Consider the following 17,146-nt stretch of genomic DNA (forward strand, 5'->3'; position numbering starts at 1 on the left):
AGCTAGGGAACTTTAGCTCCACTAAAATGACATTAGGAGGCTGAGACAGTATGAAGGATTACAGGCCACTGTTATGGGTAAAAAATTCCAGCCTCCTGTGTGCTTATGATTATCTGACCTTGTGACCCCTCATGGGGAAAGCGGGAGAGTCCTGTCTTAAAGGCAGAGTTGATGACTGGACAGGCCTCATCAAAATGACACCTAACGTTCATTTATGCTTACTCCCTGGCAGGAATTCATCTGAGCATTTTGTGTGTATTAATCCTGCACTAATACCATCGCCTCCTTTACAGATGGGGACATCAAGGCACAGAAAGGTTAAGCAACTTGCCCAAAGTCACACAGCTAGTAAATGTCTGAGCCAGGATTTGAACCCAAGATTTGTGCTCACCTGTCTCATAAGAGCCTCTGCCCACATTCCCAGCAGCAGAGAGGAAACGGTCATCTATTCTGGGCAGTGAGTGGGGTGCTAGGACAGCCATGGGCACTCAGGGGCCAGGGGCTCTGCCATGTATCTCTGCTTGGGCCTCAGCCCCAGCAAGAAGCCTGAGCCCTGTCAGACCTTCTGCCTAATCCCTCCAAGGTCTTGTCCTGAGTACCCCCAACCGGGGCAGTTCTCTCCTCGGCAGCCCGGACCCCCTCTCCCTTCAAAAATAAAATGAGAGGTTTCCCGGACAGTGAGACTGCCATAGATGACCCCTGGCTCCTTGGAGCCTGGGGAGAAATGCTGAAAACAGGACCACTAGGCAAGTCTGGAAGGCTTCTTCTCCCTGCACCCCCAGCTCTTCCAGGTCCAGGTCCAGGTCCAGCCCAGGAGGGCTCATCTCCACCACGGTCCCTGGGGTGGGGTCTCCTGCTGTCCTAGAGACAGGCTGTTCTCCGTCAGGACTCCATCCTAGCTTTAGGCCAGGGTCACTGTGCTTCTTTGGCCTCTGACAGCCCCTGGCTGGGCAACCTCACCTCACCACACACACACATGCATGCACACACCCCCCTTTCTTGGATCTGTGTTAGCCCCTGGGGGTCCCCTGGTAATAGTGTCGGGCTTATCCGCCAGGTCATCTGAAGAATATATGTGGGGTGACCAGTGCAGCTGAGCGGCCTAAGAGGACGGGAGGGGGATGGCAGGGAGCTGGGGAAGCGGTCCGGGACAGATTCCCACCGAGGCTGGGCTGGGCCATGGGCCTGTGGTCCTGGTGTTTCAGATGCAGTCACTGCCAGGGCTGTAGGCTCCCTGCTCTGGGGCGGGGGACAGACTGAGCTCTTCTCCCCCGGCCTCTTCTCAGACCTGTCAGTCTGCTCAACCCTGCTTGATGGTTGAGACGAAATTCCAGCCCTTAGCGGTGTCTGATGCTCAGTCTCCAGCAGAAACCTTTATCTGAGATTAAGGATAATGGATTTCGTTTCTTGGATAAGTTTTTTTTTTTTTCTTCCTCTTTCTCTAGGACTTTTTTTTTTTTTTTTGGCCAAAAATGAGCTTGACTCCAGAAAATAGACCTTCTGTTAAATGTCTTTTTATTGACTAAACGCGCCTCTCCCTGGTTCTACCCCCCTTCCTCCCCCCCCCCCCCCCCCCCCCCGCCACACCTTTTCATGCTTCCAAGGAAACCTTCCATTTCAAGTACCGGTGAGGAGTGCAAAAGAATAACTTGACCTTCCTTCTCTCCCCATCTGCTTCTCCTTCAGGGTCCCCTGAGCTCTGCTGCTTGTGCCTGCAGAGGGGGGCCTGGTGTGCGGAGGTTGGGACAGGGAGAAATAACTTGACTTCTTCCTTATTTTCCTTCAGCACTTTCTGCCACCACCCAAATTTCCAGAAACCTAGATCCTGCTTGGAAGAAAGGGGGAGGGGACTTGGTGGGGGAGTGCCTTCATGGGTCTCAGGCGGCAGGGGTCCCTGGCAGCCTCTGCGGGGGAGGGAGCGGTCTCCTGGCACATGGGGGGGTCTTCATGGGAGCTCGGAGACCCATTCCAGCAGCCAGGGATGACCTTGTACCCTTATTTCACCTGGATCTTTCTTTTTCCCCCTTCAACAGCCCTATTACCATATTTAAATGCAAGTATGTCTTTTTTCATTGACATTTTAAGTAGCTTAGCCTGACCTTTTTAGAGTAGCTTGTTCCTTTTTTGAACTTCTTTTCCTCCCCAGTAGTTCCGTGTAGCTAGGACAATAGTCTTAGAGTTTAGTGGGCTTCTAGTTCGCTGTGTTTGGGGGATGGCTCTCTTTCCTTTCTTCCCTCCCTCTGCTCCCTGCCCCCACGCCGCGGTGCATGTGTCCCCCACTCGGTCCTCTAGCAGGTCCCTAGTTGGAAGGCCCAGTGGCTACAGCTGAGCAGCTGTCTGGCTGCCCGTTGTTTGCTGCTGGCTTCTGGCACATCGTTTAAAACCAGAGCCTTTGGAAATGGGTCTTGAAATCAGGCCTCGAGAATTCTGCCTGGATGGCAGACGGTGATTGTTCCACGTGTGTGTGAGTGTGTCTGTGTGTGTCCCCGTGCGTGACTGTGTGTGCATTATACTAGTGGCCAAGAGAAGCCCAGGGGAGGGGACTTGCCCACCTCCTTCCCCTGGACATTCTGCAGCCACACTGGGTCACTTTGTCCCTTCTGACCTTCAGTCCCATTTCTGGGACAGCCTTGCTGCCCGGGGTGTTATTAGATGGACAAACACTTGATGGAGATCCCGAGGAGACCCTTCACTGCCGACTTGATCAGCATGTGGAGCTCAGAAGAGCCAGATCAAAATCCCCATAATGTGCCTCAGGAGGTTGAAACAGACAAAGCCACGGGGCTCACCCCACATTGGTCCCTACGGCTGCCCGCTCCTTCCCCTAGCTGCCTTCATGCGTACGCAGGCGGTCAGCCGGGCCTCCCAGCACACCTCGTCCTCCGGCCTGGGGCTGGGGTGCTGTTAGCGCTAGGCTTTCCAGAGTCCGGACCAGCAGAGCCTTAGGAGTTCAGCAGCTGGAGTTCAGCCAACTCCTGGCCCAGGTGCCTGTGCCACGCAGAGGCTTGGGGCCACCTGCTCCGGGGGTTGCTGGGCCATGCTTGGCGCTGCCCTGGACACACCCTGGGGGACCCCCTTGGTCATGGCAAGGACAGCAGGGACCCCGCCCTGCTCCTAAGAGAAGATCCTCCTCATCCTCTGAGGTTATTTCGGTGTGCCTTCTAGGACTAGTTTCTGGGGTGACACATGTGGAGGAATCAAACACACCTAAAGGTGCTATGCCTTCCAGAAGCCTGAGAGCCACTGACCTGAGTCTCTCCTAAAGGCCGCCCCGCGGAGATCCCTTCTCGCTCTCATCCTCTGGAGGCGGGGTGGAGCGCGGCCTGTGAGCCCCGGGCTGTGCTGGGGGGCCCCTGCCAGGGTCCGACCCTCACTCCAACTCCTCTCTCCCCGCCAGGCTTCCCGGCAGCAGCTTACGGACCAGTGGCGGCGGCAGCGGTGGCGGCGGCAAGAGGCTCAGGTAGGGAGGTGTGCGGGACAGGCGCTCCCAGGCATGCCCCAGTGTGCGGGGGAAGGTAAAGGCCCTGTTGGATCTGTGTGGCTGCGTCTGTCCCCTATTGTCACCACAGCCCAGAGGGTGGGGACGGGGGGGGGGGTGGCGCGGGTGAGGCCCTGCCCCCCGGGGCAGCTCCCAGTGGGGGTCAGTCGCGGGACTGCAGACCAAAGGTAGACTCTTACTCTCTCCTTGGAAAAAGAGCAGTGACCTTCTTTTTGACTTTGGACAGCCCCCTCACCTGACAGCTGGCCTCAGGGCACCTGCCGCATTTCCCTCCTCGGCTTTCACTGCTTCACGAGGCTCCCTTCCTTGGGCCTCTGACCTAGCCAGAGAAGTTCCAGGTAGTGAGAGGGAAGCTCCTGGCCTCCAGGCCCCTGTTGCACCTGCCAGGTGGCCTTGCTGATTCAGCTCAAACCCCGGTCCCCGGAGGCCGGAAGTGGGGCCAGTCCCGACCTCCATGAAATGGAGTGATTTCTTGAAGCCCCTATTGCATCCCAGACTCTCCTCAGAGCAGAGACCAAAGAGCTCCTGGACTCCACCTGCCGAGGGAACTGGGGTTTTTCTCTCCCACAAAACTGCCCTGGTCCTTTGGTCTCCAAACCCAGCCTCTTAGGAGGTCTAGAGCCCCTCAGCTGAGGTGGGAACATTTTCCCAGCAGCTCTGTGGGGTCAGGCTAGAGCTGGGTAGGTCCAGGATGCAGGCCCCAGAGCGGCCCTCTGTCCCTCTCCCCCAGATGCTCCCCGCCTTCCTAAGCAAGTGGGGCTTCTGCCGCGTGCCGGGCTCCCAGGGAGGCCTCCTGGCCTCCACGCCCCAGCTGCTGAGGGGCCCTTGTTCCTCCTAGACTCCGTAGCCACGGTTTGCGGCTCTCTCCCCTACACCCCGTGGACAGGGCACAGGAGCACCCGGGAAGCAGTTAGTTTGACAGGGCTCTGAGGAGGGCAGGGGGAGGGAGGTGCTGGTGGGATACCAGAAAATGGGGCATTAAAAGCCCAGAGGTCAAATGCCAAAAACCCAGACCCTCAGTGATAAGAGACTGGCACAGTGAGGCCCTTTAGAAACATCAGTAAAAATCCGTTCCATGCAAACTGGCACTGCCTCGAGCTACAAAGGATCCACTCCCCAGAATCACCCACTGGGGATTTGTTTGGAGGGGCCGGGAATTCTCTGGGGGCTGCTGAGGGCCAGTCAGCCAGAGAGCTGGGCGCCCGTGCTCAGCCTCCACCGGCCCCGGCGGGCCTCCAGCAGCCCCCACCTGCCCTCCGGCTGGTGTCCCTTGGTGCCCCTGCCCTGGGGGCGGGCGCGCCTGCCTGGTGTCTCCCTGTTCTGTTTGGTTTTTTAACTTGAGTGCTTTTTGGTATCGTTACAAACGAGCCTCTGTCCTACTTGTGCCTGGTGGGGGGGAACGACAGAAAGAAAACTCGAGATTTTTGAGTGTTGTTGGTTGTTTTCTCCGTTCAGTTTCTTTCTTATTATAACTTGGATTATGAAACTAAACTTTAACCCGAAATTAACCCTGCCTCTCTCCCCACCCCCATTCTCCTTGACTTCATGGCAAGTTTAAAGGGCAGCATGGGGTTCTTTGCGAGTCTGAGAGTGGTCTCCCCATGGCCTGTGCCCCCCCCCCCACGGACCCCCAGAGCCAGGCGGGAGTCCCACCCACCCACCCCCAACTCCTAACCCCAAACTCCAGAGCCATCTCCAACCACACTTTTTTTTCCAGGATCAGTGATGTTTTATTTGTAGCCATTTTCATCGGGAGCTAAGTCTCCCAGGGGCCATTCGAGGTCAGCCATGCTCATTGCTGCACTGTTAGTGAATTCTATTCAGGAGCGTGCTCCCAGACCACCTGCCCCACACCAGCCTAGGTTAGTGCAAGGAGTAAATCCTCAACTCCGAGGTGCCTGGCCCCAAGGGTGCAGGCTCGGCCCGGAAGCTACAGGGCACCCCACAGTGCTGCCTGGGGGTCAGGGGCTTGCGGTGAGCCCCAGGGCGACGACTAGACTGTGCCTGCCAAAGTCAGAACACCGCCTGGGCTGGAAGACACCTGCCTCTCTGTAGACAGGGTAGCGCAGCCCCTCACCCCCAACCCCCCACTTTGGACCTGGAGCAGGGTTACAAGGTTGGGGAAGGAAGATCTCTGCCTGTCTTTCTTTTAGTGCATTTTGGCCTGTAAGGACTGTCCCCTCCCTCCCTGTAGAAAATAATCTAGACTCCGAGCCTGGTGAGATGGCCAATTATTTACCTGATGGCCAATTATTTACCTGTTGTAGTGGCCCCTTGGTGGCATTTTGGCGAGTATGTGAGAGGGACGGCACACGCTTGTTTGCATTTATGCATCAGCCTAGGCCAGCGGGTGATCACTGAAGGCTGACTGCCCGGTTCTCCCTTCCCCTGCTCCTGCAACCCTTCCCCGCCCCAGTGTCAGCTCCTTGCCAGGGGGTGGGGTGCTCCTTCTGCCCCCCCCAAGCAAGCAGCCTCAGCTCTTGGAGGGCGTCACAAGTTCAGACGCATCGTCTTCTAGGAAGAAGCTGGTACAGGGAGCCTGTGGTGGAGTACTGACCTTGAGCTTGGTACTCTGCCGACCCTGGCAGGGGACTCCAAATAGTAGGGAACGTGGCCTCCACTCCCCAGGGCCTGGCTGTCAGGCTCGGTCTAGGGATCAGGCGTCCTATGGAGGGCCCTATTTTGCCTTTCATTTTTGTCTAGCTTCACCGCTTTGGTTTTTCTTCCTTCCATATTATGATGTACTAGGGGAGCTTCCTGAGGTAGAAGCACCTGCTGAGGGCTGTGGGGTGGGCAGGGTGGGGGGTTGGGGAAGCAGCTTGGATTTTGCTCAGGTTGGCAACTTGTATCTGTCAGGGCTATGGTGTCAGGGTAGGAGGTCCAGGGGGGCCTTGAGCTCTGCACCCACCTCAGCCAACTCCTCGGGGCCAGCCTGCCCGCCTTTTCCTAATTCACACAGGACCTGAGGTGAGCAGGGCTCAGGTGACCCCCCCGCCAGGGGAGGTCCCTGCGACTCCTAGATAACTTCACTATCAGTGGTCACTTTTCTTTTACCTTCACCCGGTAGTCTGAAATGTCATCTTTTCTTGTGCTCAGTCGAGAGTTTGTTTGTTTATTTTGATCGTATTCATTCAGTTCTGATGGCCTCATCATGTCCCACCCAAACCTAAATCCAGTTTGGTCAACAACCCCCCCCCCCCAAAACACACACACAGGGGAGGGAAGTGGTTCGGATTTTCAGGCTCTTTTATTTCTGGGGGACATTACGGGGTGGGTCTGTGTATCAGTCGAAGAGCTTCTGAGCCCCCTGCCCACCCCCCCCCCAGCCCATCTCCGGCCCCAGCCAGGACCCCTTACTGAACTTTATACTTGCCAGCTTTATTCCAGTCTAGTAACATGAGCTCCTGACGGTGGTGGTGAGTGCGAGAGTCATGTTTCTGTTGTCTTTTCTCTTGCTTGGTTGGGGCTGCGGTGAGAGCGTGTCTCTGAGGCATACTTTCCCGCCTCTCTTACACTAGGATCTGCACACCTCCTCTCAAACACTCTTCTGAGCACGCTCAGCGGGAAGGTTTGTCCGCACCTATTAATCCTCTCTCAGTGTCCAGCTTCCTGTTAGTACCAGCTGGTTTGCATGTTTTTGCTTGTTCAGATGAAACAGTTCAAGAAACAAACTCATATCCAACTCTCGAGAAATGTCTTTTTTTGTACACTTTCGTTTTCGATTTTTTTTTTTTATTAGTTACAACTCCAAAACACCTGTTGTCCAGTAAAACATTTCACACCCCCCCTGCCTGTTCTTGGAGTGTGTGTCTCTGTGGGACTGAACTAAATGCATGCACTGTAGTGGACGTCCTGGTAGCTGTAGCCCCGGAACATGCATTGTTGACTTGATATTACAGGGTCTCCGACAGCCCGGCACAGCACGGCTGTCTGAGGATAGCGTGGGGGACCAGGAAGAGAGGGGGCTCCATATTTTCAATGTTGCCAAGGGGCTTGGATCCATGTTCTCGCCATCAGCCACCACCACCTCCCCTCACACTCCCTGCTCCCCCAGTCCAGCACTGGGTCACCACCCTCAGCTCTAGCCTGCCTCAGTGAGGTCTCTGTTGCTAGCGTGTCCGGCTCTAGTAAATGAGAACAGAACCAGGTTCGGAAGGAGTCTGACAGTTCTTCCTTGTTCTTGTCCTCCTCATATGGTTCTTGAACAGAGCAGGTCTTTTCTTCTTTCTTAAGGCCCACCGGCAAGGCCTGGTCCAGGCCCTCAACGCCTTGGGTCCTTTGCCAGCTCACATCCAGCCTGTCAAGGGAACAGGTCCGCATGGCAGTCCTGTCTACACACTCTAGTCCCCGGGGAGAAGGGCAAATGAGACATGGTGGGGAAAGGGATTCAGCTCTTGAGGTCCTCAGTCTGCAGACGAGGAATGCATTGGGTCCTAGTGAAGGTTAGCATCTGTTCTTACGGTTGGTGAAGATAAAGGAGAGGCCTTTACTTGTGCTCTCCAAGGAACGGGGCGGGGGGGGCGGAGGTGGCATCAGAGTGGTGACCTTCCTGGTGCAGAGATTATTGGCACAGCTCCGTGGGGCAGGGACAAGGGAGAAGGGGAACCCCTGACATTCAGAGAGGAGGCCACAGTTTCCCTCCACCTCGCCAGGAAGATTTCCCAGTCCTGCAGCCTCTGCCCTCAGCTCAGGGGCATGGGCAGTCCGTGTCTCTGGACATGCTGTCTCCCCTACATTTGTGGGGACAAACCATAACGGAGTGCTTTTGGAGATGGCCCGAATCTTTACAAGTTGATGGGATGTGAAGTAGTAGTTGCCACTGGGGGACCTGCTCTTTAGACCGGCTGCTTGGTGACTCTGACCTAACGCTTGCAGGAGGACCCGGTGGGACCTGAGTCTTCAGGGGATAGGTTGTCTCTTGTGGGAGACTGAAGCCCAGGACGTCACAGCGTCCATGGTGTTCCCAGAGGAGTGTGAGGTGACAGAGCGGAATGGTGGAGAGTGGTCCGGGGCACCGTCAGCATGAACAAGGATTGCAAGTGAGCGGGCCACTCGGCCACCAAACAGAAGGAGGGCCCCGAGGCCCAGGAAGGGAGATCCAGGAAGAGCCGTCCTGCGGGGGGGCGGGCCAGGGGACATGGCTGGAAGCGGCAGGCTTCTGGGGCTGCTAAAGCTGCCGATGCACGAAGGCTGCCGAGCAGGAAGGAGGGTGAGAAGGCAGAGCCCACGAAAATTCCCCCTTAGTGGCCTAAATCCGGGGTCTGGCTCTGCTAGGGAAATGGCTTTGCCACCCTGTGACTGGACATCCTAACCGTTTCAGTTCCAGTAGGTACAATGAACAAAAGTAAAATTCAACTCAGGAGGGAGAGGAAATAGTTGAACCATAAAGGAGAGTAGATGCTGGTGCGCACAAAGCAGGCCTGCCCGTCCCCCCCCTCCCACCCAGGGTATTTTCCATGTGCCCATGACCCCCTTCACCTTACATGTGCTAGGCCTGAGGGGCGTGAACAACAGCGTCCCACACATGCTCCTCCAGCTGCCGGAGGGATCCGGAATTACTTGCATCCTTTGTGGCATACGTTTTAGGGTTCCCAGGTGTTGCTTTCAACCAAGCAGCCATTGAAGATTTGCTCTGGGCCCGGCCCCAAGGAATATAAAGGCAGACAACATGTCTTGCCTTTAGTGGTCTGAGGATCCAGATCCCTCTTGCTGAGAGTCCTTATTTCCCAAGATGCATTGTTTCTCACGCTGTCAACTTCGTGTCAAAAGGAAAATAGATCCACGTGCTGCCTTCATTTCTGAGGGTGGCTTTTCTGCACCTCCATCAGCAGGATCTGATGTCCAGGAAGGGGGGGCTTCAGGGCAATCGTCTCTTCTTTCCCAGCCAGACTCCCTTGTGCTAGCAGCAAGCATCCTCGGGGGATGACGGCCCCAAGACAGCCCATCTGGGGGGTAGGGTCCTGGGAATGCCCTCTCGCTGGGAAAGAGCCCCATCTCTTAGAGCCAGCATGGCAGCCCAGAGGGAGAGCAGATCCCTGACCCATTATGAGCAGCTGCTACAACCAGCCAGACTTACCTCTCAGTCCGCCGCCTCGTGTCCTGGGGATGGGCAGCTCGTTTCTCAGTTTGTCATTAAAATCCTCGCTTCTGGGAGGGCCGGGTCTTTCACCATCAAGAGGCCTGTGTTGGATTTCAGTAACCGCAGTGAATTTATAATAATGTGTGGAGCCGCCCACTGCTGACCTCGGCTTCATTCATTTTCCAAGGGCTTTTGGACCAACCCTGTTGAGAATAAAATACATCAGCTGTGATCAATAATTTTGTAATAGAAACACCGTGCACTTGATAAATCAACTCTAGTGCAATTAGTGACTAGCCTTGCAGCCCAGACCTCCATAGAAGTTAATCCTAAAGTGAACAGAGTAGGGGGATGTTAAGGGTCTTTTAAATCGGTGGAATTTTTTTCAGAGGGTGACACATCCGTGCCTGCCCCCTGAGCTCGTTGGCCCTCTCTCTCACGCTGGCTTAGGGGCCCAGGCCCTGCCATCTGGAGGAGGGTAGAAAGTGTGGTGGTGCCCTTGGAAGCTCCAAAAGAGCACAGAGAACACAAGAGAGATGGGCAGGGGCACCCCCTCCTTGCAACCCAAACGCTGGTGAACTCACATGTTGGTGAGAGTCATCAAAGGAGCACAGACCTGGGTGCATCATGGCTCCTTACGTTTCGGCAGAGGTTAGATTGCCATGCCTATGACCACAGCTAGCCCAAGAGACAGGCAGGAAGGCAGAGGTTTTTGGCCTGGTTTGCATGTTTGGTTTTAAGAGAAAGCAGATCTGCAGAATGGTTGCATGACTTACCCAAAGTCACCCAGCTGCTTACCTGGGGAGCAAAGCTTTGGTCAAGGGTGAAGAACCCTGACCTAGAACCCAGGTCTCTGGCCTCCTTTAATAGCCCTGTAGAGAAACGATGTTTGTTCACGAACAACTCACCTGCCGCCCAGATGCCCCCCACGTGCAGGGTGCTGGGAGAGCCCAGTAGCCTTGGGGCTGGCGCTGTATCGGCGGAGGACTCAGGCCCCTAGACCTCACCGGCCCATCTCTCAGATGTAGATTTCAGAACTGGGCCCAGGGCGCACCTGCCATGGAATTTAGTTCAGCAGATATTTATTAAGTGGATAACAACAGTAGTTATTATTACATGTGGCAGGCACTGTGCCAGGCCTTGAGTCAGGGTGCTTTGGGCTATCTCAGAAAACCCAACTTGGCATGGTAAAATATGATAGGGGACTTATTGGCCAACATCCTGGAAGCTCCGTGGAAGAGTGGGCTTCATGTGTAGACTGCTGGGGCTCTTTTTCTGCAGTTCCCTTGGCTTTGTCCTCCTTTTTGCTTCAGTATTGTCTTGATGTTGGCTTTCCTACGGTGCCAAAATGGTCACAGCAGTTTCCTGCTTCACGCCAACCTGTCTAGAAGAAGAGGGGGTCAGATGGTTCTGAATTCTAGCAGAAGTCCAGAGCTTTGTGCTGCTTGGCTAAGGCCTGGTTTGTGAGAACCAGTCACTGAGGGTGAGATCCAGCCCCCTCTGAACTGAATAGCAGGAGAAGAATGGATTTCCAAAGGACAGTCTGGGTGCAGATGAAGGAGGGGAAGGGAGAGTGCTGCTGGGTGGACAAGCGTGAAGCCCGCCACAGCCCTAGAATCTCCTAGATGAATCCAGAGCACAATCCCTGCCCTCAAGCGTCTCCCCACCTAGCCTGGAGGCTAACAGGTACTTACGGTATGATGCATCCGTCCAGTCACAGAAAGGGCACGGAGGAGGAAGTGATTGGCTTTATTTGGGAAGTTAAGGTTTCACAGGGGAGTGACTCTTTCCACTTTTAAAGGACAAATAGGAGTTCCCCAAGAACCAGGGGGAACAGCATGTGCAAAGCCACCAGAGCCTAAAACAGAGGAGTGAATCTGAAGCCCTGCAAATGGTTCCCGGCAGCTGGAGAGTCAAATGCAATGGGGTGGGGATGGGGGCCTGGGGGCGGCCACTGATGAAGCTGGAGGGCTGGCAGGGCCAGAGCCTGGATTCACACAGGCAACCGGGAGCCTCGGAGAGGCCTGAACCCAGGAAGTGACATCAGATTTGTATGTTAGCCAAGCCTTGACAGCAGGGTAGACTAGAGAGATCGGGCTGAAAGCAGGAGGACGGGTGACAGACCATGTAGAGTAAACACTCCATAAATGTTCATCTGTCGCTGCCCAGGAAGAGCGGCTTCGGGCCCTCGGCTCTTACCTATTAGCTGATGACCTCTGGGCTCAGTATCACGCTGGGGTCTGGGGTGGGACACAGAATTTCAGGGCATGGTCAGAGGGGGGACAGTGGGAGGCTGTCTGAGGGGCAGTGGGGGTATAGGCTCGATGAGGTCGAGGGCAGGCTAGATTCGGGGAGACCTTGAAAACTGGATTACTACAGTCATATTGGTAGGAGAGAGAGGTTCATATGCTTCACAGCAGTGGAGCGTGGTAAGGACGGAACCAGCTAAAGGAGATCAGCCTGGCAGCACCCCCACAGAACACAGCTTGACCCCTCCCCAATCCCTAGGGCTGGGGCTGGGTTGGTGACCTGGAACAAGGGAAGGGGGAAACAAGGCTGACACAGGAGGGCACTCCCTCACCATGCCCCACCTTAGTTTTCTGTGACTCTCCTTTGCTTCTGCCAACAAGTTATTCATTCCCTACCTGGGGCTCTTGGTCCCCACTCCTGGTCCCTCGTGGCAGCCACTGCCAATCCACCTCCCTCCGTCCCTGTCTTTGCTCCCTCCGTTAAGATTGGCTCAGACTGCTAGGAAGCCACCCCCGATTAACCCTACCCAGGGTGCCCCTCCTCAACACAACACAGTGTCCTCGGTCTCCTTCCTGCTTGGTGAGGTCTTCTGGATGAAAGGCGGGGTTCTGACTCTATGGGACATGTTTTGCATGTATCTCAGAGTGGTGCCTACCTTCTCCAACAATATAAACCATCAGTACTCCAGGAGGCAAAGTCAGCCTCATTCTTAGTGTAGATGACTAACTATTATGCAACTGGAGAAGGCAGAAAATAAAGGAGCCCTTTGTTCCTGGATGCTTATTAATATTAATGAAAAGGTCTCCCCTTGCCAGCTTGGAATCCTGCAGTACTGGAGGTGGGCAAATAATGCTTTTGAACAGCTGTGATTGGAAGTAGATCTGTCAGGATGGGGGAGCCACGATGAAATCCACTCTGTGGCATGGATAGGAGGGTTCCAGCCAGCATCTCAACATTCACACCCACCTCCGAGGCCACCTAAGGGAAAGATATCTTGCAAGTGGTTGACAGAATGCTAGAGACACTTCCCAGCCAATTTTAATACATGATGATAATAGTAATCATAATAGTGTTCATAATAATGATAATAGTGTTCATAATAACTCCCGCATTATGAGTGAGCCAAGGACAGTGCTAAGCCCACCTGCGTTACCCCATCTAATTCTCCTAATCCTATGAAGAGGGCACTATCATTCCCATTCCCATTTTTATTAAAATTTTAAGACTGTGGCTTAGCTAGCTTGTCAGAGGTAGGAGACAAGATCGGAACCTGGGTCTGTCTCATCACATCTGTGCTCTCAACCATGTCAGCGGATGCTCTATCGTACCAGCCCCTCGATTCGTGAGCAGAGGTCTGCATTCTTAACACATATTCAAGGGCAAACCACCGTTGCCCATCAACTTAATTCTCCCTATCCTTGGGGGAAGAGAGAACCCAAAACCATTTACAAGAGGCCTCAGGGAGCATTGTATGCACATTTTGCACCTGCTTCTGCTGTTGCAGACTTAAGGTCATGGTTCTGTCTGGCTTTGGCTGACATTTCTGATCTGGCTTCCGGTCCCTGAATCCTTTTCAGACCACAGGCACACAAAGGAGGCCCAGAGGAGGCGTGGTCGGGTAAGAGGGAGACGGCCTGAAGGTAATTATTATTATTTGAAAGGAGCCTTTAGCTAATACGAGACTGAGGGAAGTTAGCCACCGCCCAGAAGAAACTAGGCGATGGAACAAGGGAGGGCTTCTGTGGGCAAGACAGACCTTCTCCCGTTCTCCTTAGGGATGAGTCAACATCCCTTCCTGTGAGCGGTGAGGACCGAGCCTGGAAGGTCGCCAGGAAGCCCAGCCTAGCCCTGGGGCTGGGAGCGGATTGGCCGCCCAGTTGCTGGGGCTTTGCTTCGGACCAATGGCCATGGAGGGGTGGGGCCGGAGGTGGGAGCAGTGGGATCCTCGGCCAATCGTCCTGCAGGGAGGCTGGGCTCCCGGTACTATAGCAACCGCGAGCAGGGGCTCATTTGTTTTGTAGATGAGTAATTACTACGCAATTAGAGAAAGCTAAAAATAAAGGGGCCCTTTGTTCCTGGTTACTTATTAATATTAATAAAACGGCCTGTCCAGGTCTGTGGTAAGCAATCAGTGCAGACCTGTGCGCCTGTGGTAGAGCACTGTGGGAGGCCGACTGCCCAGCCCCGCTTTCTGCTCTCTTTCTGGAAGTTATTTCTGACTGTAACCTGCAGAGGGTTGGCTTTCCGGGCCTTAGGGGAAAGAGAGGCAGAGTCTTACAGACACACGGGACACAGGATACCCCGGAGTCAGGGGTCAGTTAGGCACTGACCCAGGTGGAAGGGTCTGGCAGTGTCAACCCAGCCTCCAGAAAAGACCCGAAGACCCCAAACACAGCAGCCAAACCAGAAAACCTGGACCGATGTTGGAGGATCCAGTTTTGCTGTGTATCTTTGGCCACACTGTTGGATTTTTCTGGGTCTAGATTGTGCCACTCCAGGCACATGAAATAGTCTTTAGTCCTTAAACCTTCCACGGAGGCAGCCTCTGAGATTTCAGTGTCTCCCCGACGACCTGGCGCACAGAAAAACAAGTCAGGCCTGGATGTGGCTTGCTGGAGGGTTACACCGGGTTCAGGGAGGGACTGGCCCCACAGCTGTCAGTGCTCTGGCCTTGGGACAGAAATAGCTCAGAGGCTTCCCTTACTTCCCTTCACCTTCCTAGGGAAAGAGGTTGCCTTGGGGATTAATCAGATAAGGAAGGATGATAAACAGTTTAAAAAAAAAAAAAAAGGACGAGAGCATAAAAAAGTAGGGAATCGGAAAGACTTGGTGCTGGTCTAGCTCCGCCACCCAACAGGCTAGGTGATTTCAGGGTTTCAGACTAGAGGTGCTTGAGGACCTTTCAACTCTGTAGCTCTAGGTAGCTGCTGTTTCCACAGCTCTCGATCCCCTGTCATGTGGGGGTGGGGGGGAACAATAGTGACAGTGCCTTAGGAGCTAAAAAGAGTAAAGAGAAAGCCAGCGGCTTCCAGGTGATGAGAATGCATTTGAAAACAGTCAATCCTGCATTTTTTTTTCATGCATGGAGGCAGTGAGAGGGACAGAAATATTTCCAGGATCGTGGATATCACTGAAGGAACCTGTAGTCAGATTTCCATCCTTGGGTGTAGTTGATTAAACATTTAGGGTCTGGCTTTCTGGTTGGTATTTATTAATAAAGATGGACCTGTTAATAGTTACTGCCCGTGAGCACATCTGAGAGTGGGGCCAACACCGTGGTTCTTGAACTTTGCTGCTTGTTGGAATCACCAGGAGAATTTTTAAAATTCCTGGTATCCAGGCCACACTGCAGACCCATCAAATCAGAATCTACCAGGGTCAGCCCCGGGCGTCAGTAGTCGTGAAAGCTCCCTGGGTCAAGTCCAGTGTGTAACCACGGACTCAAGTACCACCAGCTTCTTGCCAGATGTAGAGCCTCACACCGTCCCTGTGACTTTGTCACCAGCATCCATACCTCAGCCGTGGATACATAGAGCCAGGCCAGGTAGCTCACCCCCACCTCCTCTAATGACCAGGAGAGCTGGTCTGTGTCCTCAGCCTGCAGCCCGCTGTCCTGCCAGCCACGGGTCCTCCCAACAGGGCCAGGAAGTCCGTCCCTGCAGGGCAGGCTGAAGGGGTCTTTGTCCTCACAGAGGGGTTCCAGGACAGGCCTGTCCTGGCTGAGATTAAGAGCAGGTACATACAGAAACCAACGGCCCGAAGCAGCCGTAAACATGGAAGCAGCCGTAAACATGGAAGCAGCCACCCTCCTTGACTGTCTGATGAATGGGGGCCGTTTGGTAAGGTCGGAGTTTGTTTGTTATTAAAGACCTAATTAGAAACATGAGAGGGAGCTGAATGGCTCCGTGCTTGGCTAATTAGTGACATGTATGTGCCCGCTTTGAACTTCAAGGACACAGAGCTATTAGTGCTTACATCAAAAATGGATTAAACTCCTGTGCCTTTATAATCATTAAAGACAGGCTGCTCGAGTGGAAAGCCTTTTGTGCAGGTCCTTGAGGGGCTGCCCCTTGGGCATCCTCCCCACCCTACCCCCTGGTTGTGAGTCCAGGACAGTGAGTTTCCATTCAGTGTGATCGGGCAGTAAATACGGATGGCCCTAGGGCAGTCCAGCTCCCCACGGGACTGCCCTTTTGGGACTGAGACCAGGCCTCTGGTCACACATTCAGGAGGAGTCCCTCTAAGGACGCAGGTATGGGAGGGCTTCCTTTCTCTCTGGCAGCGCCCTCTCCTCCCCACCCTGACCCCAGCCATGCTGCCTGCCTGCTTTGTTCTGCCCAGCCTTGTTCTGGGATGTGGCACAGAGGAGGGTGGTCTAGTCCTTCGGGAGAGACACCATCCCCTATCTCTCGCGGCAGGCGTGGCCCAACCCCGGGGAGCCCCCAGTCTGATGGGGGGGGGAAGACACCACCACCAGGGAGTTTCCAATGTGGAGAGGGCAGCAGAGCCCACACCCTCAGGAGCTGGCGCTCCAACAAGGGAGGTTTGGTGTCTTGTCCTTGCGACCTGTGTGAGGCAAAGAAAGATCCAAATAAACACGAGATGTCTTGTCAGACAGTGATGCAAGGAGGGACGGCCGAGCGGCAGGATTCGGTTTGGAGAGCAGCTGGGAGTTGGCTTGAGGTCCAAGTGAGAGCTGGGTTCAGTCTGGTCAGAGACACGTTCCCTCACTGCTGCAGCCCTCAGTTTCCTCATCTGTAACCCAGGGTAACAGGACCCATCTCACAGGTTGTCAGGAGCGTGAGAAAAGATGGTGTCAAACCCACGCGGTCCCTTTCTTAGCCTGGCACCTTTAGAAGCCGCAGCTTCTAGAACTTTGTGCCTCTTGCCTCCGGACGCTCTTGTGCCCACAGTAGTAGGAGGCTTTCCCCCGCTCCACCTTCCCTGACTGGGACAGGGTGTTATCAAATTCTTACAGAGCTTTTCCTCATGACTGCAAATACCACACATATGCAGTTCTGGCCTTGGACTTCATAATGCTTTCTCTTCATAGTACATAGTGCAGGAAGCATTCGCCGAGCCTGCGTGACTGGGATCACTTACAAGATGCAAGCTAGGACCCGATGCCTCTGGCTGAGGGCAGGCAGGCTGGGAACGAGCGAGCACACACAGCCCAGCAGCGCAGAGGGTGCCTGGGTTCCCGGGTGGCGGGGGCGGGGGGGGAGCCAGACTGGTGTCTCTTTTGACAAGATAGATCTGGATGGGCCTCAGAGACATAGGCAGTCACCAGATCAAAACAAAGCAAGGGACGTTCTCGG

The 17,146-nt window shown here is 54.6% G+C and overlaps 1 protein-coding gene across 2 annotated transcripts in view; it reads left to right on the top strand.

Moving 5' to 3' along the window:
• Positions 1–17,146, top strand: part of MSI2 (musashi RNA binding protein 2) — a 385,942-nt gene that overhangs the window by 356,282 nt on the left and 12,514 nt on the right. For both annotated transcript variants that reach the window (XM_028093017.2, XM_028093019.2), the window contains exon 11: positions 3,398–3,460. In XM_028093017.2, the coding sequence (XP_027948818.1) occupies positions 3,398–3,460 (63 nt within the window). The remainder of the gene's footprint in view (positions 1–3,397; positions 3,461–17,146) is intronic.

Source organism: Eumetopias jubatus, unplaced genomic scaffold (assembly GCF_037043125.1).
Source record: "Eumetopias jubatus isolate StellerSeaLion01/CBP00866 unplaced genomic scaffold, mEumJub1_p1.0 scaffold_10, whole genome shotgun sequence".
Taxonomy (NCBI): domain Eukaryota; kingdom Metazoa; phylum Chordata; class Mammalia; order Carnivora; family Otariidae; genus Eumetopias; species Eumetopias jubatus.